We start from the raw sequence: 22,420 nt of genomic DNA, 5'->3' as shown, positions 1-22,420 counted from the left end.
TACACCTCTCTATATACACTGAGTCACAGAGACAGGTCCGTATCACGCCCTATACACCTCTCTATATACACTGAGTCAGGTCTGTACCACGCTGTGTACACCTCTACATGTATATAGTGTAACTGAAAGCAGTGGTGTTCTAGAAGGCCATTGCTTTCGATTACCAGTAGTGATTGTTACATCAGCATTAGAATGTTCAGTTAAGAACATTCTAATCACACATTTGTGACCTCACACTTTGAAAGGGTTAAGTGTGTAAGTGTGTGTGTGTGTGTGTCAGACGGCAGCCATGTGTCCCGCGCTCTGATTTCCGTTTGCCCTCGTCACAGTGACATTGAGCTGGTCGAGAGGCAGCGGCAGGCCTCCCCCAGACAGCAGGGAGATGAGGGGAGAGGGAGAGAGAGAGAGGGGAAGAGGAAGGAGAAAGAGGCACCCACAGCACCCCCTGCTGGTCAGGAAGAGGCCCTGCAGCTGGAGGACCTGGAGCCCCCCCAGGCCGCCTCCACGCCACCCCTGTCCCGGGACAGCGAGAACAGCTTGGACGAGTATGTGACCGCGTGTGTGAGACCGTGTGTGTGTGTGCGTGTACGTGCGTGTGCTTGTGTGTGCACGCGTGTGTGTGTGTGTGTGTGCGCGTGTGTGTGCGCTCGTGTGTGTGTGTGTGTGTGTGTGTGTGTGCATGTGCACGCGCGTGTGTGTGTGTGTGTGTGCGCGCGCTTGTGTGTTACTTCCCGCCCTCACCCCTCCCCTGCTTCCCCTCAGCGTGCGGCAGTACCTCTCCTCAGAGGGCGTGTCCCTGCAGAAGGCCCGTCGCTTCCTGGAGAGGCAGAGCGGCAGTCTGTCTGAGAGACAGGCAGCGCTGCGGGCAGCCCGCACCAGCTGGGCTCAGGACCCCAGCAGGGACACAATCACTCAGGACCTGTTCAGGAACCTCCAGCAGGTAGCAGCGCTGAGATACTGTGGGCTCACCATTAGCTTCATTCATAATGGTGTTATTAAAAGTTAAAGTGTGGCTTTGTTCATTCTTAAAGCCCAATTCCCTCTGTGATAAACCAGCGGCATGGACATTTAAGAGCGTCCACTGCAGTCTTCTCTTGGAGTGATATCACTCATCCCTCAGTATGTCTGCATCACTGTGCCCTCCCCCCATCTCTCTCTCTCTCTCTCTCGGTCTCTCCCTCTTCCTCTCTCCCTCTCCCTCTCCCTCTCTCCCCCCCTCTCTCAGGAGGCCAGTCACCTGGAGCAGCTGAGGGCCACAGTGCAGAGGGGCCAGACTCTCCTGCGCAGGAAAGAGGAGAGACTCAACCAGCTGGAGACCTCCCTGCAGGAGGAGGTACTCAACACACACTGTACCCAACACCCCTACTCAACACACACACCACTCTGCACCCTACTGAACACAGTTCTCGCAGCCTAAGCTTCGGTAGTAATATAGTGCCTCGGAGATGAGAGCTGTCAACACCCTGGTCTCTCTGCAGCTGTCTGATGATGAGGGCATTAGAGAGACGGCTGGCAGGAGAGTGACCTTCGAGGGCAGCGAATCAGAGCTGAGCAGCATCGATGCCCTGGACGGCGCTGGTGAGTGAGTGAGAGAGAGTGAGCGTAAGAGTGAGTGAGAGCGAGCGAGTGAGAGTGAGAGAGAGGCCCTTGGGCTCTGTGGTCCACAGACACTGCCACACACTGAGTGGGGCTTGGGCTCCACAATGAGCTCACTATGTATAAAAATGAAGACCGTGAGGGCAGCTTGCTTAAAAAAAAAGACTGTTGTCTGATATCACTTCAGAACTGCTCTGCGTGTGTAGGTGCTCACTCTGAGTACAGGCTAGGTCCTGGTGTGCTAGGCGCCCATAGGCTACCTCTTGCTGTCTGTGGGAGATGACGCCTTTAATTGGTGCTAGCTCTCTCTTGTAGTACAGCATGACCTGGAAGGTGCAACATATTCACTGGTTCTCCTGTATGACTGTGTGTATTCAGAGTATAAATCAGTCCCTGGTTCTCCTGTATGACTGTGTGTATTCAGAGTGTAAATCAGTCCCTGGTTCTCCTGTATGACTGTGTGTATTCAGAGTGTAAATCAGTCCCTGGTTCTCCTGTATGACTGTGTGTATTCAGAGTGTAAATCAGTCCCTGGTTCTCCTGTATGACTGTGTGTATTCAGAGTGTAAATCAGTCCCTGGTTCTCCTGTATGACTGTGTGTATTCAGAGTGTAAATCAGTCCCTGGTTCTCCTGTATGACTGTGTGTATTCAGAGTGTAAATCAGTCCCTGGTTCTCCTGTATGACTGTGTGTATTCAGAGTGTAAATCAGTCTCTGGCTCACAGGTGGGTGTTAGAGATTCCAAATTTGGGAGAAAAAGAAGCCAAGGTCTAAATGACGAGGAGGAAGCTGGAGAGTTTGTGTTTATGTTCCCTGTGTTATGCAGACTCTAAATCTCTGCCCCTCCCCCTTCCGCAGGTCCCCTCCCCACGGTCCCGGCCAAAGTGCAGCAGCTGGCCGACTCCCTGCAGCACATCTCGGGCCAGCTCAACAGCGTGCTGGGGGCCCTGGGCACCCTGGCCCACAGGCAGGGGCCTGCCCTGCCTCCCTACGGCCCCCTCTCCTTCCCCCTGTCCCGCCCCCCCGCCCCTGGCCCCGTCCCCTCCTCCGCATGGGCCCCTCCCAGCAGCGGCTCCCTGTCGCGGGGGCTGGGGGACGCGCTGGGCGGCCGGTGGGCGAGGCTCTTTCCCGGTGAGTCAGGGGCCCCTCTCTCTCCCCCTCCCCCTCTCTCCTTCAGGCTAACGGGTAGAAACGACTATCTTTTAGATTTGGCCGTTATCAATGCTAAAACGGAAGTTTTAAAATGGTGCCAGTGCCTGAACCAATATCTTCTTTAAAATAAAGAGCAAACGACAACGTTAAAAACATCATTTTTATTGCAAAAGCAATAATTGTATAAATTGTAATTTACACTTATAAATTATACTAATAAACCATTTCTCTTTTAGCATTTTGACCGTGTTTAGCATTAGCTGGCTTGCTAACAGCACCAGCTGTCGCTGAGTCGACAGAGCGAGTGTACAGCGTTAGCTAGCGAAGGCGGGTGACCCCCAAATAAGGCGCAGAAATCTGCGTTGTGATTCGGTCCAGCAGGGACCAGTCGTATGGGAACCGGTGCCATGGTGTTACCGGCCTTCGGTCCCCAGCCCTACGAGCTGAGTTAGTCGGCTCGCTCTCTGAGTCTCAAGGCTCCATACGGAGCTAAAATAACTGGAGAACTGGTGCCTGGTTTCAGTCAGCTGTGCACAGAACTTTTTATACTTCTTTTTGATGTTGGAATGATTGACACAGACAAAATTGATTCACTGAATGATCACGAAACAGGATAAGACGATGTCAAAACGACTGGAACAGAACGAAGGAACTTGTCAGTGTTGCTGGTGGGTGTGTTTACTGCAGTTGTGAATGTGTCTGTCAGTGTTGCTGGTGGGTGTGTTTACTGCAGTTGTGAATGTGTCTGTCAGTGTTGCTGGTGGGTGTGTTTACTGCAGTTGTGAATGTGTCTGTCGGTGTTGCTGGTGGGTGTGTTTACTGCAGTTGTGAATGTGTCTGTCAGTGTTGCTGGTGGGTGTGTTTACTGCAGTTGTGAATGTGTCTGTCAGTGTTGCTGGTGGGTGTGTTTACTGCAGTTGTGAATGTGTCTGTCAGTGTTGCTGGTGGATGTGTGTACTGCAGTTGTGAATGTGTCTGTCAGTGTTGCTGGTGGGTGTGTTTACTGCAGTTGTGAATGTGTCTGTCAGTGTTGCTGGTGGGTGTGTGTACTGCAGTTGTGAATGTGTCTGTCAGTATTGCTGGTGGGTGTGTTTACTGCAGTTGTGAATGTGTCTGTCAGTGTTGCTGGTGGGTGTGTGTACTGCAGTTGTGAATGTGTCTGTCAGTGTTGCTGGTGGGTGTGTTTACTGCAGTTGTGAATGTGTCTGTCAGTGTTGCTGGTGGGTGTGTTTACTGCAGTTGTGAATGTGTCTGTCAGTGTTGCTGGTGGGTGTGTTTACTGCAGTTGTGAATGTGTCTGTCAGTATTGCTGGTGGGTGTGTTTACTTGGGTTGTGAATGTGTCTGTCAGTGTTGCTGGTGGGTGTGTGTACTGCAGTTGTGAATGTGTCTGTCAGTATTGCTGGTGGGTGTGTTTACTTGGGTTGTGAATGTGTCCAGTAGACAGTCTAGTAACAGTGTTTTTCCACTCTTGGCTGAATCTCTGTGCTTGTCTCAGCAGGAGCTGTGGACACAAATGGATTTCCCTCCACAGGCAGTCACTCGGCATACTCTGCATACACTCCAGCCAGGTAAGGCCACCGATCATTTCTAAACTGCCAGGCTTGGAACCTTCTTACAGTGTTGAAACCTGAACCTCATTGCATTTGTCATAGTAATGTTTCTGATAATGGCAGTGCTGACTCGTGTGTGCGTGTTTGTCCGTGTCCATGTGCGTGTGTTTGTGTGTGTGTGCGTGCGTGTGCGTGTCCTTGTCTGCGCGTGTGTGTGCGTGTGCATGTCTGTGTGTGTGTTTGTGTGTGTGTGTGTGTGTGTGTGTGTGTGTGTGCGCGTGCGCGTGCGCAGTCTGTGCTCCAAGCAGCCCGTTTCCGTGGAGGTGGACGGCCAGCGCCTGCAGGCCCGTATCGAGGAGACCAAGCGGTGGCTGGAGAGCCGCAGGAAGGAGTCCAGCGTGTATCCTGCCTCACGTGTTCCTCTGCATGGCGCATTACTGTAAAAACACTACACCTAATCCTGACATGCGGTTTATCACATCACATTATGACCACCAGAGGGCAGACAAGAGTTACTGTGTTTTAAGAGCAAAAGGCAAGACGCTGAGTTCGTCTCCTTGCAGGTCCAAATCGTGGTTTCATTTTTCCAATGTCTTCTTTGACTTTACCAAAATCCTTCCTTTCAAAGAGCCACCAAGACCAACTACAGCTGAAACATATCATATTTGGACGTATATTCCTTTTATTTATTTTATCCTGAGTTTATCTGTAGTGCCTGCATAGGCTCTCTCTTGCACGGTTTCACCCCAAATTCTGCACTTCTTTAACATTCACTGCTCAGACCCCTCCTCTCCCGCTACCGGAACCCCCCTTCCCTGAGTGGACTGGTCCAACTCAGCCTGGATGAGAATAACCAGATAAAGGTGTACCATTACTGAAAACGGGGGAAGGCGCAAAGAAGAGTAGACTTGTGTCTGTTTGTGTGTTGCATGTGAAGAGGGAACTTCCTCATGTCGGCACGGATGCTGGTGTTCCCCCCAGGGCTGCCGGTTTCTCGGGTGTGGCTCTGCGTTCGTGCAGGTGCCCAGCCCTCTGTTCACTGGGGGCGGGCATCGCCAGTGCCATTCCCGGGTAGGCGCTGGTGCTGGTGGTCCGTCCTCCTGTGAGTTAGCAATCATGCCCCTCTGACATGCACTGTTCAGGGACCTGTGACTTCACTTCCTCATTCGGCTAGGATCCAATCACCTGTCAGCATCCCGGACAGTGACCTTGTGTGACTTCGGGTGCTGATTCAAGACCACTGGCAAAAATTAATGTTGTAACTTCAAAATGTTACAACAGTTTCCCTAAGAGATAAACCGATACCACCGAGGAAGAAAACAAATTGTACTGCTTTTATTTCTTTCTCAATGTTTCATGTTAATTCAGCATTATCAAAAACATTCTTTAACATTATGATTTACTTGCTTTCTTGTTACCCAAAATAGTAAGTCACGGAATTGTATACGTTCGCTGATTTGAAAGCTTTCAGTAAAATACGCAAATCCCTGGTAAAATGTTGGTTGCGCATAAATATTGCTGCTATTTTGGCCCAGGTCTCTTGAAATATGTGTCAGTGGGCCTGCCTAGTCAAATATTTCTTGAATAACATGAGGGGGAAAGTCACAGCTGGTTAAAAGTACTTCCAGACGCTCAGTGTCAATGTTGGTAACGCGAGTAAGCCACCGTTTCTGTGTGTCCTGTGTAGATACATTGAGCTATTTGTGAGTTTTTACTGTATTTTTCTAAGACAGTTTTCATCAAATGTACAGTGTTGTATATTAATAAAACTAGATTTGTTCAATCAAAAAGAGGCTGAAAGATAGTTTTATTGCTTATGGTTCCTGCATCGTATAGGTAGGGTCACCATAGGGTCACCGGGGTCCCTGTTCATCGCTCTCTAGTGACCCCTGCTGGTCCACAGGGCGCTCGTGAACTGCGCGTGAAAGGCGCGCATGGAAGGCCTTTTTTTTCCGACTCCAGGCTATGTGAGGTCAGCTGTGGTCTGCGGTGTGAAAAGAAGCAGCTGGCAGCACCGCGTGGGTCGGAGGAGAACCGTGGGTGTCTCCTTTTTCCCCAATCGGCAGTGGGGTTTGCGCAGGTATGCAGATGTGGCTGCAGACAGTTGGACCCTTCCAAGATGGGGTGGGAACTGGACATGCTCAGCCCCATGTTGGGCGCCAAATTTACATTTAAATCTTGTCAGAGTGAACGGATGGCCCAGTTTCACCTGGCTTGCAGTTTGCAATTTATCCACGCTAAATAACAATAGATTGGTATTTACTTTTTTTTTTTTAATCTACAAGTGTTTTCGGGAGACCCAGCAAGGGTGGTCGTCCTTCAGCAGGGCAGTGGTGCACAGTCGTCTGATTTGCCTGACAAATTTTTGAGTGCAAACTTACCGCTAGAAAAACTGAATAAATATAGTATTTCTCATTACCACATGATCAACAGCAGAGCAATCCCCTCTACAAAACGGTACACATTCGTCATGAGACATGGCAAATGCATCTGTGATTAACAGTCTTCTTTAACATTAATGAAATTGGCAAGTAGTTTCAAGTTTGATGTAAGCCGTATGTAGGGTCACCATTTTTTCCAAAAAGTTTTTCTCACCTGCATTTCAGTCAGGCCACAGTATGGGATCAGAGGCGCCTTCTTTGATCGCACTTGAATTTAGTTTTTCCCCATGATCAACACCACTCTCTCAGTATGCTTTCTGGACTGAGGTCTGCTTCCTGGCATTGAGACTGCAAGCTGCCATTTTTGTAGGATCGACAGCACAATTAATTAAGGTATGTTGCACGACTTTGCACATCATTTGCTAAATATTTGCAGGTTGTCTGTTTGATTACATCACTTATCAACACTAAGCACGAGACATGCTAGCACTTCCGTGGATATTGGCACATTATTATTCTGGCCAGCTGCTGTGGGTCTGTGCTTCATATGCCTTTAACCTGTCAAGCAGCCTAATGCATGTAGATTTGCAGTCGGCAGAAAACTTGCCGTGCTTGGACAAAAGGCCGGTCAGTCGAGCACATTTTTGTCTTTAAGTTGGATCTTCTGTGTTCCTCGCATGCCACGGACAAAGCCTTGCAATTTAAAGAGTAAGCAAAGAGGAATCCAGTTTCCAGGGTGATTTGTAACCAAGGTAACCTGTGCAATGTTTTTTATTGGTTGCCAAGAGTCACTGACCAAATTATGTTGGGGAAAAATATTTGGACGTTCTAATTTGAAGGTGAAATACCAAAATTATGACATTAATACCAAAATTATGACATTTACATTAATTATGAGTTAATATTCCAATGCCACGTGAAACAAGCACAGGCGGGCTATGGAGAAGGTCTATGTGGAGACCTACTAGTGCCTGTGTTCAGCCATTATTCACCAGTATTGCAGACCAAAAACTTTTGCACAGATAGCTGTCCAGTCCTCTCATGTGGGTGTTTGTTTGCACTAGTGTACTGTTGTGTTTACTCTGGTACGTCTGACTTGCCAACACAAGTTAGACCCACTAACCTCTCTGGTTCCATCTGTAGTCCTCCTATCACCCCATCACTCTTTGTGTATTTACGTATGTGTGTCTCTTTTTCAGATGGGGTTTTTTAAGTTATGTTCAGCTATGTTTTAGCTATGACTTTCATGATTATCCGGCATAGATCTGACTGGCTATTGAAGTTATTTTCACCCTAATGTGCAAACGGCAATGAACGTGGACCAATTTGAATGTCAGTTTGACCGCACTTGTACGTGGTATTCAGTTCCTGCTCTGGTCCAGTTCTCTGGATGTGACCCGTGTGGGATGGCACTGTTTGGACTTCTTTGCATTTAAGTGGGGAGTGTTTTTCCTGCATCATAGGCCACTCTTCAAGAGTCTGGCTCTTCAGTTTGTGCATGTGTGCATGTGTCTCAGAGTGCTTTATGTTTGAACACCCAGGGCCAGGTACAATTCAGTTGTGAGATAGCAAGCATTGACAGTCTAATATAGATCATACTTGAAAAGGAATTTGACTTGGGTCAGATATGTGACAGTCTAAAACATAGCTCTACCGTATACGTGTGTGTTCTTGGTCTCAACCTGCTATAAGATTGCTTGCTGCAGGAAGCCTGGTTCTCCAGAATCACTGCTGAGATTTCTGAAAGGCAAAGCGTCACATTGCCACTGGGCTTCTGCCAAGTCGAGGGGTAGCAGTGGACACACCGCACCAGTTTTCAAACGGGTAATTCATATGCGTGTGTCCAGGTCAAAACCAGCTTTCCCACAGTATTTCAGGCTTGCCACAGGTGTTTCCATATATGGCAGTAATTGTTCCTGGCAGGATTCGATTAATATGAACAAACATCAATCAAATGATATTTCCACAACTGAACTGATTTGGCTATTCACTTATATTTAAAGTGCCACTGAGCTTGTGCAGCCTAGTTTTTCATTTGGATATAATGATATGAACGTAGGAACATTACCTTCAGTTGCCTTTACTTTCATACTTTAAACAGGTTAATAATACATTGAACAGAATACATTCATAATTATGCATTGTATGCCAGTTTAGTGGACGATGAAGGTTCTGTCGAAATGGATTGCCCTATTCATTGGGGCAATCTATTTGGGTTTGAATATTAACAACACCTGCCAATTCCACCACATGCACCAACATTACATTTCAGTGATTTAGCGAATGCCCTCATGCAGAGTGACTTACAATGCAGAAACAGAATTAACAGGTAGCATCTTCATATCACTGAACAGTACGTCAAGCTTTATTGATTCTGGGAGCATTGTGTTATGGCAGCAGTTGCATTGTGGGTGTCTATTTGTTCCTGTGTATAATTTGTGAGTGTATAAGTGTGGGCGTCTGGGGGCCGGCTTGGGCCAAGGTTACGGTCATCGGCCTTTTGTTCTTTCTAGACCTTCGCAGTACACAACTGGCCACCCACACAACCCTGCATTAAACCAAAGCTCTTCAGAAAAGCACGCACAATCTTAACAAACAAACAAAAACACAGAACCGTGAAATTAAGCCTGGTGGGTGGGAATTCAATTTCTAATAAATAATATTAGAAAAAAAATATGTATCTTTTTACACTTCTGTTCACTATCCCATTTAAAAGTTCCCAATCATGGAGTAAAAGCAAGTGCAGGATCATTAAAATGTTTGATTGGGAAAGATGAAAGAGAGAAGCGTTCCTCAAACAAATTGTTTTGAATTGTTCCAGGAACAACAAAGTCTTATTGGCGAGCTACCTACATGAGCTCGCCTGCCAAACTGACTCAGCTCACCTGGTCTCTTGGGTCCAGACGTGTTGCTGATTTTTGACACGGAAACAGAAATTGGCACACCCTGGGGCTTTCTATGAAATTCTGCAGGGGTGCCAGAAAGACTGAAACAAGATGAGGTGGAGCAAAATAGCCAGATGGATAGGGCAGGGTAGTATAATGGATAGGGAACTGGGCTGGAAGAGGTTGCAGGTTTGATTCCCAGCTAGGACACTACTATTGTACCTTTAAGCAAGGCACTTAACCTGAATTGCTTCAGTATACATATCCAGCTGTATAAATGGACACTATATAAAAATTCAGCTGTTGAGCAAGTCATCCTGGATAGCAATGTCTGCTAAATGCCAGTAACTTAATGTAATTTGCTTTCATTTGCAGGCATAGTTTTTTTCGTAGAAGGGTTTTGTCAGAGTCAGCTAGATGTGGCAGGTTGGTCCAGGTGTCACCCTGTGACACATTTCTTCTGGAGATAAATCCTTTCGGTTGCCAGCCTTGGTTTCCTGGCAACTATCTCTGAGACACTATCAGCCTTCCTTGGAAGGTCACCTTAGTGCAGTGAAGCACCTGGGCAGCTGAATACTTGATGACACCACATTTCTCAAGAAAGTACACAACCATATGTACAATATCAGCGAACTTTGGATGCACATAAGATCTCACAACATTGTGGGTGTGCTGCTTGGCCAAGATGGTTAACATGGTGGTTTCTTTTGATGAAAGAAATCAGTAATTTATGAATGTAGAATTTCTTTTCACCTGTGTGAAACACAGTGGAATTTGCGATTTGCAAGCCTTTCTAAAACTAAGCTTTTACTCACAAGACCTTTGTTGGAGCATCAGATATAAACTACAATCAAACATTCTATACTCATAAAGCTGAAATAAGGTGAAATAACATAAGTTGAAGCTGGTAGATTTAAATTTGGTGATACTCAACAATTGCCTTAGAAACTTTTTACTGGTATACAATTATATGTAAATGTAAAATCAAAAATTGTTGGGAAATGTTTTTTAAAAACTTTTTAATGCTAAATGTAAAAGAAAACTGCTGGTAAATGTAAAACCAGTTAGAGTTTAAATTTATTCTGTTGGCAATTTTAAAACCCTTTAGTTTTGGTCTGAGTTTGAGTTTTCTTAGGTTAACTTAGACTTTTTTTTTTTTCTCTTGTCTTTATATTCTTATAATTTCCTTTAATATGTTTGCTTTGCTGCTTTGAGTTGACTGGGTTGTAAGGTGCTTCCTGGATCTTGAAAATACAGCTCTGACATCACCTTCTATTGCAAATGTTCACTGATTTTATATAAAATAAAGACATAACCACTGTGAAACAAAAGCAACAGTGACTATTACCTTAAAGTGTGCTTGAGGACAGCCCCTATCGGGCCAGAATGTAAATATGATACTTTTATCTCAAAGAGGAAGGGACAAAGCCGCTAATCTAATATGTAGCGGTGTGTCAATTTAACATAAACAATCTGCACTTCAGTCTTTACTTATCACACGACATTGGCATCTACAAGTTGCATGTACTATACATAAAACAAAACAGTTGGAAAATGCTAATTTGGTCATCTGTGAAACCATTGTCCTTAGTTTTGAGGGGAAAGATTTAATATGCCTTGCTATTTTTTTATTTATTTATACAACATTGTAATTTGTGTTGTCAAATAAAAGCAAATGTGTTGACTTATCTGAGAGGTTTGTGAAAAGTGCATTATGGATATAGGTCTGAATTTGATTGTTCTCTCATAAGTGATGAAAGCATATGTAATTACCACACTCTTAAATCCTGCAATAGATGATACAATTAACACTACACTACTAAAAATAACATGCACTTGTGTAGTCACTTTTTTAATATAAACTCTAAAGATAAGTTTTGCATTGTCAATATTACAAAATTGAGCTTGGCTTCTATCAAAAGATTTTAATGTATACAATTCAATGATTCTGGACAGTTAAGATGATTACAGTTAGTAAAAGAATATAAAAACCATGGAATTCATTGCTATCCCCTGTACGGGACATGAGTCTGTGGTCTTCATCTCAAGAACCGCATGTTCTACTGTGCCGAAACCAACAAGGGACATTCAATAAAAATAAAATAAATCATTTTTTAAAAATATATTTTCACTGCAACATGTTTTTCATCATCCAAGACACTTGTATTATGTCAAAAAAATTGAAATACTGAATAATGTTTCCTGCCAGGTCTCAGATGAATACGTTTATAAAGTGTTGAGGCATCGGGCACCTTGAGTGACGCAAGGAGCCGGCAGCCTGTTGGTAGGCTACATGTGAAAAACAGGAAGTGTTTTGATGCTCCCAGCAGGGGTGAGGACAAGAGACGGGGGGAACAATGGAAGGGGGGCAGGAGACGAAAAGATGAAAGTGAAATGGCAAAAGGAATGAGGGGGAGAAAGAGTGAACGCAGAAAGAGCGGAGAAACCGCGCTGAGAGAGCAGTCGATTCGGACGCGTCTGGGCGCCACAGAATCGCTGCAGACCGTGGGTTTCTCTCACCTCAGGGGAAGCTTAAAAATGAGAGGCACATCTGGCCAAGTGGGAAGACAGACGATTGTTATTTTTACTTTCAAGAACATTTTTAAAAAAAAAGTATAACTGCGTTCGAATTAAGGAGCATTGAGTATTTCACAGTTCAGATACCTGTGGATTTTGTTGTCAGGGTTACTGCTAATTTCAGGTAGTTGCAACAAACATTGTGATATTATTACACGATTTCCTCTGTGTCTTTTCAGCTGGAGAATGTAACCGAGAGATGTGTTCATGTTAATTGAGCATTCTTTGAGCAGCACAATATCATTCACTGATTTTCTGTTGGGTTTGAGATATGCGGCCAATCAATGCACCATCTGTGCAACAGGGACAGTAAACTGAATCCATTCTGAAACCTGTCTAGAAAAATGCACTGTTGGAGGAATGAAGATAATGCAAATATTTGAGAGGTTAATGATCGATCAGAGATTGTAATACCACGGATGCCACAGGTGGAGGTGGGGGCACATCTGTTCAGTAATTATTCGGAGAGTTCGAAGGTGACTCTGCCATTATCTGGACCGTGCTCAAATGCATCCAGCGGCTGCAAGCTAAGCTAGAAATGTAGCTTTGACTCCTTTGCATTCCAGTAAGAGAATGGGAACACAAAAAATTCAGACACAAAATAAAATAAACATCTACACTGAGTCCATACGCATAGAGTCCAAAGCCCCCCATTTAGCCTTATTTTGCTGGAACGCACTGAAGAGTCAGTAGGGTTGGTCAGGGTCTGTGGAGAGCGTTAGCGACACAGTGTTCTATTAATGTTTCCTCATCGCATGTTTATTGCTTGTTGGCCCTTTGCTCTGTTATGCTCTTGTCAGAGATCTTAATCAAGCCATGTAAACCATATCTTGGCTCACCCTGGGTCAATGGCTCCATCACAGGGCTCTGTATCAAAGGCCAGGTAAATGTTCCGCAGACATCAAACACTGAGAGAGCAGGGAGGGGGCCTGCCAGAATCAATTCACTTTTCTAAATCAATCAAACTGCATTAAAAAAAAAAAACCCAATCAAGCTCCTAAGCAAAGCTGATTGCATTTGGGACCCTGCTGGTTTCAGCACGTTTGGCTACGTGAGATGTAATTCACACAGATGTTTTTTGGATGTCCAAATGCACTGTTTCAAATGTTTATTAAAGATACAAGTTGTTGTCTTTGAATTTAAACAAATTGAGAGGCATATTTATTGGTGGTGTGTTTATATGAAATTATGTGTACGTGTGGATTTATATATATTGCTGTATTGCTTTTACACTATAACTTTTTACACTTTTGTACACAGTTCTTTTGTATCTAAAGCAGTCGCTGTGTAAAGACTCCTTGAAGTTAAACAAACAAGAATAAAGTTCACTCACACACACACACAGACAGTGACTTCCTGTTCAGAAATGCAGATAGCACAACATTCTCACAATGCTGTGAGACATTGTACCCGAGGAGGAAGAGGGGGGAGTTGTGCATGCAGGGGCTCCTTCTCCCACCCCCCACCCCCCCATGCCCAGTGTTCCTCAGGTCCTAGGTGGAACAGTTCTTTCATGTCTTGTAATGATGCTGAAAGTGTTAACTCTGCTCAGGCGTGAATGATCCCTGCTTCCTGTTCTCTTTTTGCGAGGTGACTGAGGTGTAAAACATTTTTGCATTACACTGAAACAGTGCTGCTGGGTTGAGAAGAGTATCAAATTCCATCATTTCCACAGGAACTTCAATGTGACTCCTGCATTTGTTACATATTATATGTATTTCCAATACAAGTGCATGAAGTATAGCACATGAACATAATATTAGAATATACAGTTACTCCAAGAGGTAAGACAAAATTGTTTTAAAAAACTTCCTAAGACTACAGCTCTGCACATTTTAGTTTCAAATCCATCTTACTAAGGAAAACATTCAGAAATCCATTGATACTTACATCATTACTCTCACAGATAAATGAGGAAATCTGGGAAATGTAGTGCTTAAGAGTCTTTGGGCTGAATTATACATCATGTAGGACCTAAAGTGCTTCCAGAAACATGTACAGGAAAAGAGTACAGAAAGTATGAATGATGGGCACATCTTTTGACCTGAACTTTTTTGTCTAGGTACTTTTGAGAAAGTGATCGATAAAACAAGGAAACTGAGGACGAGAGAGTCAGATAAGGATGCACAGTATTGCGAACACCTGCCCTGGTTCACTCCCCCATTTGCTTGCGCTGTTCTGCTGACACTTTACCCAACCTCAGATCCCTTGTGACCCTTGAACCCATCTCCTCCAGTGGGACAGCGAAAGGCTGAGGTCCACCTCCACGACGGCACCCGTTCACCCCCGCCCCCGCCGGTCCCTGCTCCCCCGCCCCAAACCCACCCCACCACCGGCCGGACTATAAAAGACACGGGCCCCCTTCCCCTACCTCACTCAGACACTGAGCATCACTACCCACAGGTAAGAGCCACGCCAATGAGGGAGGCTATGGGGAGAGAGAAAAGGGAACCAGGCTTTTGACAAAGAAGGGAAGGGAAAGCAGAGAGAAATGGAGAAGTATTGAGAGAGAGAGAGAGAGAGAGAGAGAGAGTGATAGTTAGCAAAGGCAAATGTGGGCCATTTCCTGATAACTTGGCAAAAGATTTGGTTTTTCTGTGTAAGCATTTCTTTGACTTTTTCCCTGCAGTGTTTTTTCCTAAGTTTACCCAGTTGCCTCTCTGTTCACTTGGAAGCTTTTTGTTATTTACACAGTTAATCTTTCCTCCATCTTTCCTCATCTCTCAAAGTCTTTCAGTAATCGTAATTGTTTCCATGTGCTTTTCTAAGAAGGAAGTGCATTTTAAACTACCTAAAATTCGACAAGTTCTAAGGTCAACATGCCGGTAAAAACAGAGATACTTAGGATGCTGTTTGCCATGCTATTGATATTGATATTGCGTTATTTAAACGGCTTTGCCGTTGGAACTTATGCGTTTTCATTGAGCTGGGCTCTCTGGCGTGAGTAAGGGCGGGAGAGAGAGAGAAAGCGAGAGAAATAGCAAGTGGAAGACGTCTAGAGTCGAAGCAAACCTGACGGCCGGTCACACGTCCTCAGTTAAATCCAAGAAGCGTGAGGCGGACGCGACCCCAGAGTCACCTCGACGCGGACGCTTATCTGAATTAGCGCCAGATCACCGGGGGCGCGGGGTTGAACTCGTCGTCCTCGGTGCTGCCGCGAGGGCGCGGCCAAAGTCCGCCTTCGCCGCGCTGGAGCCGCAGATTATCCGCGGATTGAAGATCGCATAGCGGCGGAGGGGGTTGTGGGTTAATCTTATCACAGGCAGCGGGTGTAAAGGTACGGGTGGAGGTGCAAAGCCGCTTCTAATCCCTAATGGGATTTACAGGTTCTTTTAATAGGCTGCTGGGTCCCGGGTGAGTTGACTGAGGGGCTGTGTGGCATTGTTTGTTTATCTGGCCGGTGAGGATTTGTTTTAGTACTTTCTTCGGATGGGGGAACCGTCCAATCACTGCACATCTGCTGCTCATGAACCTCTAACACTATTTTAGCTTCAGCGCTGATGCCTTACGGCTGATGAGAAGTCCTCACCTGCCCGGTCAAGGCGATTTACATCCCCTTGTCTTTGAATTAAGGGATTATGAACTTTAAAATAAATGTGACACATTTGGAAATGTTTAAAATATGTGAGCCTGTCGATTATGTATGTTAAATATCTCTCTCTCTCTCTCTCTCTCTCTCTCTCTCTCTCTCTCTCTCTCTCTCTCTCTCTCTCTCTCTCTCTCTCTCTCTCTCTCTCTCTCTCTCTCTCTCTCTCTCTCTCTCTCTCTCTCTCTCTCTCTCTCTCTCTCTCTCTCTCTCTCTCTCTTTCTCTCTCTCTCTCTCTCTCTTTCTCTCAGAGCTCCACCATGAAGTTCGTGGCTCTTGCACTCACCATCCTCCTTGCGGCAGGTCAGTATTTACCCCAAAATCAGAGGCCAGGACTGAACTGTAAACTCGTGCACACCATGCATTTGTGCTCTCATATTCTGCACTTCTCACATTACCTGACCAGCTGGAAGTTTGAAGCGATCGTAGAAAAGCCTAAAACCACAGCATTACATTGAAACACTGAACGGCCCTTTGTGTATGGCAGTTATCTTCCCAGGAACACTGTTTGTTTCACTTTGTCCAAGAGTGCGGTCTACTGATCTCCCAAAGCCTGAGCCTTTCCTGATACTCTCTCCCAGGTTCCCAGGCACGGTTCCTGCAGGCTGATGCTCCTGCTCCCCCTTCCCAGCTGGAGCATGTAAGGGCAGCTGTGGGTATGTACTTGCAACAGGTGAAGGATACTGCACAGAAGGCTCTTGAACATCTGGATGAGACCGAGTACAAAGACTACAAGTAAGACACATGTTCCACTCGGTGATTCAAAAGTTTTCCCTCAAACCAATCCTCTCTGTAATCTCTTTTTAAATATATTTATATGATTTATATATTTATTTTATCAGCATTTAGCAGACACTTATACCCAGGGCAACCTACACAGCTTGCATTTTTAAATACAGTCAATTTATTAAGTTGGATATTTACTGGAGAGAACCATGTTGGTTCATTGGAAACTAACACCAAATTTATTCCATCAATTGCACTGACCCAACATTACATTGCTCGGTCAGGACCACAAACCAGACCAGTAAAATAATTTGAAAACCGGACATTCCGTTCAAAAATTGGACATCCTGCAACCATATTTGCCCTGCGTTCTCTCATAACCTGCTCCGCTTTACCCTCTTTTGCCTTCAACCCAACTTCTCTTTATCCTACACTCTCAATTCATCAGCCCTCTCTATACACCACCCCTCAATCACTCCATCTCATTCCCCTCTGTCTCACTCTCAAAATCAAACCCAGATTGGCTTCACTGCTATGATGACATTAGACATTGTACTGCCAAATAATTCAAAAAGCATCAATATCTAAAACTTGAAAAATAATATAAAAATATGCACATTTTTTTAAAATAGAAAAAAAAAGTATAGTAATATTTATAATAATTATAATTTCTTGTTTCTCTCTCATCTCCCCCTCTCTCTCAGACTGAAACTTTCCCAGAGCCTTGACAACATCCAGGGCTACATCCAGTCAGCCTCCGCGGCCCTCTCCCCCTACACCGATGCCTTCAGCGGCCAGTTCATGGAGCTCACCAAGGACATGCGGGATAAGATCCAGGCTGATGTGGATCAGCTGAAGAAGGACCTGGAGCCCAAGCAGGCCGAGCTGAAGGAGGTGGTGCAGAAGCACCTGGACGAGTACCGTGCGAAGCTGGAGCCCCTGGTGAAGGAGTACACGGAGAAGCACAAGAAGGAGATGGAGGAGCTGAGGACCAAGCTGGAGCCCGTGGTGGAGGAGCTCCGTGCCAAGATCCAAACCAACGTGGAGGAGACCAAGTCCAAGCTGATGCCCATTGTGGAGGCCATCCGTGCTAAGTTGACCGAGCGCCTGGAGGAGCTGAAGACGCTGGCTGAACCCTACGTCCAAGAGTACAAGGACCACTTGAGCGAAGCCCTGACTGATGTCAAGGACAAGGTTCAGGGGGAGGATCTGCAAAGCAAGCTCAAGCCCTACGCCGAGGAGCTGAAGACCAAGCTTATGGCTCTATGGGAGTCCCTCAGCCAACCCAAAGCGTCCTAGACTCCCTCTTCTCAACTTCACCCCCACCCACCCCACCCTCGGCCAGCTCAATTATTCCGCTCACTGACACTTGCACTATCTCACACGAAAAATCGGAAAAAAACATGGCACCCTGCCCACCCCCTGACATCGACAGAGGTGCACATTGTGTCGAAGCAATAAGACTCTGTATTTTTTATTCCAGCTAACACAAACACAGACACGACACTTGAACACCACACGCTGTACTGTGGTCCAAATGTGACATCAGAAGTCTGACTACTGTGCGGTAGTTTGGAAAGCATGTGCATTCGCTAACGTGTGTTTGGTGACTCTGCGTCCAGGTTGTCCTGTTGCTTTTGGAAGGAAACTCTGTGTTGTCGAGCCTCCCCCCCGAGACACACACACATCAATCCATTTCCAAGTTTCCTAACCCTCCACATAGAACATTTTAACAATAAAATTGTCTATTTCCTACCCACATTTCTCTGCTCTGTGTTTTATTCATCATGAATAATAAGTCATTCAATTCATGGCCTGCCATCAAACCTGATGTTGCTCTTTTTTCCAAGTGTAATGAAATGTTGAATTTATGAAAACAATGGTCTACATCTACTCCACAAGGTTTGTTCCACAGACAACTATGGCCTATTGAGTAAAAGCTAAACACTAAGAAGGTATGATGTGTCCAGCACAAGGATTAGTTTAGATTAAATTCTATAATTTAGATCCAATACATTTTATGACAAAAACCATTGTTATATATAAGGCCTTGTTGATAACATTTTTTTTAAAATCTAAATGCACTGCAATATGTTATTATAACATACACAGAGTTGCTATAGGAAGCTACAATAAACATCTGTACTGCATTTACCCATGGTATTTTGCCAGCATTGCTATGGCAATACCAAAAAAAGAAACTGTTCTGGGTTATAGGCTTCCATTGGTGTGCAGTGCTACAGATAAACATCATTAAAAAGTTTGGATTCTGCTGACAATCACTGGGGCATTTGAATAATTTGAAAACAACCTCAAGATTAAAGAGGACAATATCCTGTGATAGGAGGTATGGATATCGGCAGAGCGGGGCCAGGGAGACAGGAAGAGACAGGGGCAAATGTGTTTGAGTATTAGCTGCACTGAGGTGATTAATGAGAGAATTTGCAGGGTTTGTCAGAGTATCGACAGGTCGTGGCATCATGGAGTTTCATTAGAAAGGATGGGAGATGGATGGGGTGCTGGAGTACCCCCAGGCTGCGCCCCATCAACACTGTCCCATCAAAGGTGGTCCCATGAGCTGCCAGAAGCAGTGGTGCCCCATATACATAAATAATACACAGAATCAGTCAGAAGTAGTATCAACTACACAAACTACACATTGTGCAATAAGTCACACTCTGTTACTAGTCATAAAAGGATCATCAGTTCATTTACACACACTTTTTCACGCAGACAGTAGTCAATGTGTGGAATAGCCCATCAGGTAGAGGCAGAAACTCTGGGTTTTCAAGACCAGGCTTGGTACAGTATTAGATACTATCTAGTCTGCAGGTAATCAGAGAACCAGGTACAATTTAGTTAGGAATGGCTAGCATTGTTGGGCTAAATTGCCTGTCCTCCACATTATGCTGTTATGTTAACACTCAGAACCTCAAATATAGCACTACAGGGTTTGCATTTGTCAGCGTGTAGTCCTGAGTGAGATAATTATTAGTCTCATCCACATATTATGAAAGAAAGTGAGATTCTTAGTCACCACAAAGCACAGATGGACAGGCAGACTGACAGACAGACCCACACTGCTAATGCCTCTTTCAACCTCGTCAAAAACCCCTCCTTGTCCTTCGGTCCGTTTCTTGCCTCCTCCCCATCTCTCTCCATCATTCTCACTGAGACAGGTGGTTATGAATGGATCCATCTTCCCTGCTCGAGAGACCTGTCTCACTTGTTGGTGTGCTGGACGCTGGGGGTGAGGTATTCGGGGATTGATTAAGGGGGAGAGGGTGCCGTTTCGCTGGACCGGTCCTTCCACCGCAGGCGTTCTTCGGACACAAAGCACACAGGTCAAAGGTGAACTCTGTGCCATCGCTGCAGCGTCTATGAAGTCTTAGGGAACAGAGGCACAGATTGAAACTGCTCACTTGATGCAGTGATTTGTTTCCAAAACCCAATTAGCAGAGTGTTGAATGGTGGTGAAATGAGTCAGCCTAGAGATTAATCGCAAGCTGGATAATTCGCCGCAAAGTTCCTTGTTAATTTTATCACGCTCTGAAGTGTAAGTTTTTTTAATTACTTAATTTATCACCAGAAAAAAAAAAAAGAAACACAAGATATAAATAAACCTTAAATATTTATCAACTTTCAAAACATCAGCAAGCATCAGCTGCTCTGCCATAAGCGAGCCCCTCATTTAAATATGAGGGGCAGTTGTCTTTTGTGTTATTAAATACAAACCACAGTCCATCTCTGTATGATGATTTGTGATTTCCTGATTTGTGAGTCATGTAGAGTGAAGCTGTACCATTTTTATACGATTGTCAGCAGAATACTGAACTTTTTTTTGATTCACTTTGGTCACAATTGTGAGGCAAAATGGTAACGGTTCTTTGTCAGATTTCAAATCGCATTCCTCCCCCAACACCCCACCCCACCCCCAAAAAAAATTTCATTGGAAGTAGTACACGGAAATGGATATCCATTTCTGTGAATGTAGAGCTGTTATTGATGAGTTTTAGCTTAACTAGTATTCGTAGTCTCTAGTGTATCAAATGTATATATATATATATATATATATACAGTGGGGTCCAAAAGTCTGAGACCACTAGTCAAGATATTTCTATTTTGTATTTGTTTTGAATGTAATACTAATTCTTTCATTACAAATGATAATATCAGCTTAACAATTTGAGTGAAAAGTTGAATTTTTGAAAAATGTACATGAACTTCAGAATATCTTCGTATTTGCTATGTACCCCTTTTGCTTTAATGACAGCATGCACTCAAGCTGGCATGGACTCCACACGTTTGTGCATAACCTGATGACCCATGTTATCCCAACATGATTTGACAATGTTCCAAAGAGCAAAGAGCTTCTTGTGATGTCACAGAATGCGTGGCTTTCTCAGTCTTCAAGTGCCCCCATAAATGTTCAATGGGGTTGAGGTCAGGTGTCTGTGGAGGAAAGTCCATGACAGTCAGGACTCCTTGGACTTCTTTGGTCTTCAAGTAGTTCTTGCAAAGCTTTGAGGTGTGTTTGGGGTCATTATCCTGCTGCAGTATGAATCCTTCTCCACAAAGATGCAAACCAGAGGGTATAGCATGTCTCTGAAGAATGGAGTGGTACTTCTCCTTGGTCAGGGTGTAGTCAATTCGGTGCAGGTGTCCAACTGCAGAGTAGGCAAAACACCCCCAGACTTGAATATTCCCACCACCATGTTTCACTGTGAGTTTGATACACTGCGGTATCATTCTCTCTCCTGTTCGTCTCCTTACATACACCCTTCTGTTACTGCCATAAATCTCAAACTTGGATTCATCAGTAAATAGGACTTTTTTCCAGTCATCCACTGTGAAATGCTGGTATTTATTAGCCTACCCCAAGCGTTTGGCCCTGTTTCCCCTCCTGAGAAGTGGTTTAGAAACTGCTACTCGTCCTCTGAGACCACTACACGACAGCCTTCTTTTGACAGTACTTTTGCTGATTGGAGTCTTGCGTTCTTTATTTAGGACGGAGTGTAGCACAGTGGGTAAGGAACTGGGCTTGTAATCGAAAGGTCGCAGGTTCGATTCCCGGGTAAGGACACTGCCGTTGTACCCTTGAGCAAGGTACTTTACCTGCATTGCTTCAGTATAAATGGATACAATGTAAAATGCTATGTAAAAAGTTGTGTAAGTCGCTCTGGATAAGAGCGTCTGCTAAATGCCTCTAATGTAATGTAATGTAATTTTGTATCTGTGATGAAGTTGCTTTTCACTATCTTCTGATGGTGTGGTCATTTTTGGTCTTCCTGATCGTTTTTTGGATACAACTGATACAAGTTCTGCAAAGCGTTTTAGAGTTCCATGCACTGCCCTCTTAGAAACCTTTAGTCTAGCCATGATTTGACGCTGAGAAAGCCCCTCTTTGCTTAGAATAACAATTTGACTTCTGACACTTTCACTTAGTTCTGATGCCATGTTTCCCACTATCACAATGCTACTTAGTAAGCAATGATTTGCTGGAAACTTGAGGCACAGCCATATTTATAACAGGTGAACACTGGCTGCAAGTTGAGTTACTTGAACGAGCCTCTGATGAGTAGATCAAATCCACCTGTCATCTGAATGCATGCTTCAATGGAAGGGATACAACTCAAGGAAATCTGACCTTTTGTACAAAGTATAGTATAATAGTATAAGTATAAATTTGCTTAAATTTGATTGCTGACCTAGAAATAGTGCATAATCTTAAATATTTCTTCTTAATTTTACATGTAATAACTTCTTGTGTTTTTAAATGTTTCTGAATCCTCAAACTTTCTGATTATTTCCAGGTTTACGTGAAAATATTATAGATTTTCAATGTGGTCTCAGACTTTTGGACCCCACTGTATATATATATATATATATATCGCTGCCCTCTGATAATAGTTTCTCTGAAATAATGCTTCACACTTTTTTCGTGGTTGTCTGTATTTTTAAAAT

General features: G+C 44.5%; 2 protein-coding genes and 1 long non-coding RNA gene across 6 annotated transcripts in view; all 3 read left to right on the top strand.

Annotated features, from left to right (window-relative positions):
* The window catches only part of LOC118210029, a 566-nt gene extending 250 nt beyond the window's left edge, over positions 1-316 (top strand). The window contains exon 3 of the long non-coding RNA XR_004761793.1: positions 80-316. This is a non-coding gene — a long non-coding RNA (uncharacterized LOC118210029). The remainder of the gene's footprint in view (positions 1-79) is intronic.
* LOC118210028 (centrosomal protein of 164 kDa-like) overlaps positions 1-6,091 on the top strand; it is a 20,908-nt gene extending 14,817 nt beyond the window's left edge. For 3 of the 4 annotated variants that reach the window (XM_035385846.1, XM_035385848.1, XM_035385850.1), the window contains 8 exons: positions 330-545; positions 763-940; positions 1,226-1,333; positions 1,479-1,578; positions 2,456-2,728; positions 4,247-4,319; positions 4,594-4,701; positions 5,083-6,091. In XM_035385846.1, coding sequence (XP_035241737.1) covers positions 330-545; positions 763-940; positions 1,226-1,333; positions 1,479-1,578; positions 2,456-2,728; positions 4,247-4,319; positions 4,594-4,701; positions 5,083-5,179 — 1,153 coding nt within the window. In that variant the 3' untranslated portion in view covers positions 5,180-6,091. The remainder of the gene's footprint in view (positions 1-329; positions 546-762; positions 941-1,225; positions 1,334-1,478; positions 1,579-2,455; positions 2,729-4,246; positions 4,320-4,593; positions 4,702-5,082) is intronic. The other variant, XM_035385847.1, reaches the window with a different exon arrangement.
* An 8,348-nt stretch (positions 6,092-14,439) lies between these two features.
* Positions 14,440-18,217, top strand: LOC118210417 (apolipoprotein A-I-1-like). The gene is made up of 4 exons (XM_035386592.1): positions 14,440-14,547; positions 15,982-16,033; positions 16,312-16,465; positions 17,161-18,217. The coding sequence occupies exons 2-4, from the start codon at positions 15,991-15,993 to the stop codon at positions 17,753-17,755; spliced, it is 792 nt and encodes a 263-aa protein (XP_035242483.1). The 5' UTR covers positions 14,440-14,547; positions 15,982-15,990; the 3' UTR covers positions 17,756-18,217.
* Positions 18,218-22,420: the final 4,203 nt, after the last annotated feature.

This window comes from Anguilla anguilla, chromosome 12 (genome assembly GCF_013347855.1).
Source record: "Anguilla anguilla isolate fAngAng1 chromosome 12, fAngAng1.pri, whole genome shotgun sequence".
Classification (NCBI taxonomy): Eukaryota; Metazoa; Chordata; class Actinopteri; order Anguilliformes; family Anguillidae; genus Anguilla; species Anguilla anguilla.
Note: the sequence above shows the minus strand (reverse complement) of the source record. Positions and strands in the feature narration are given on the sequence as shown.

What these genes read in the sequence shown, in the direction of transcription:
- LOC118210417 (XM_035386592.1), top strand. Translation starts at nt 15,991, where the DNA reads ATGAAGTTCGTGGCTCTTGCACTCACCATCCTCCTTGCGGCAG. An exon ending in CACCATCCTCCTTGCGGCAG is followed by an intron (nt 16,034 to 16,311) that starts GTCAGTATTTAC and finishes ACTCTCTCCCAG; the next exon opens with GTTCCCAGGCACGGTTCCTG. An exon ending in ACCGAGTACAAAGACTACAA is followed by an intron (nt 16,466 to 17,160) that starts GTAAGACACATG and finishes CCTCTCTCTCAG; the next exon opens with ACTGAAACTTTCCCAGAGCC.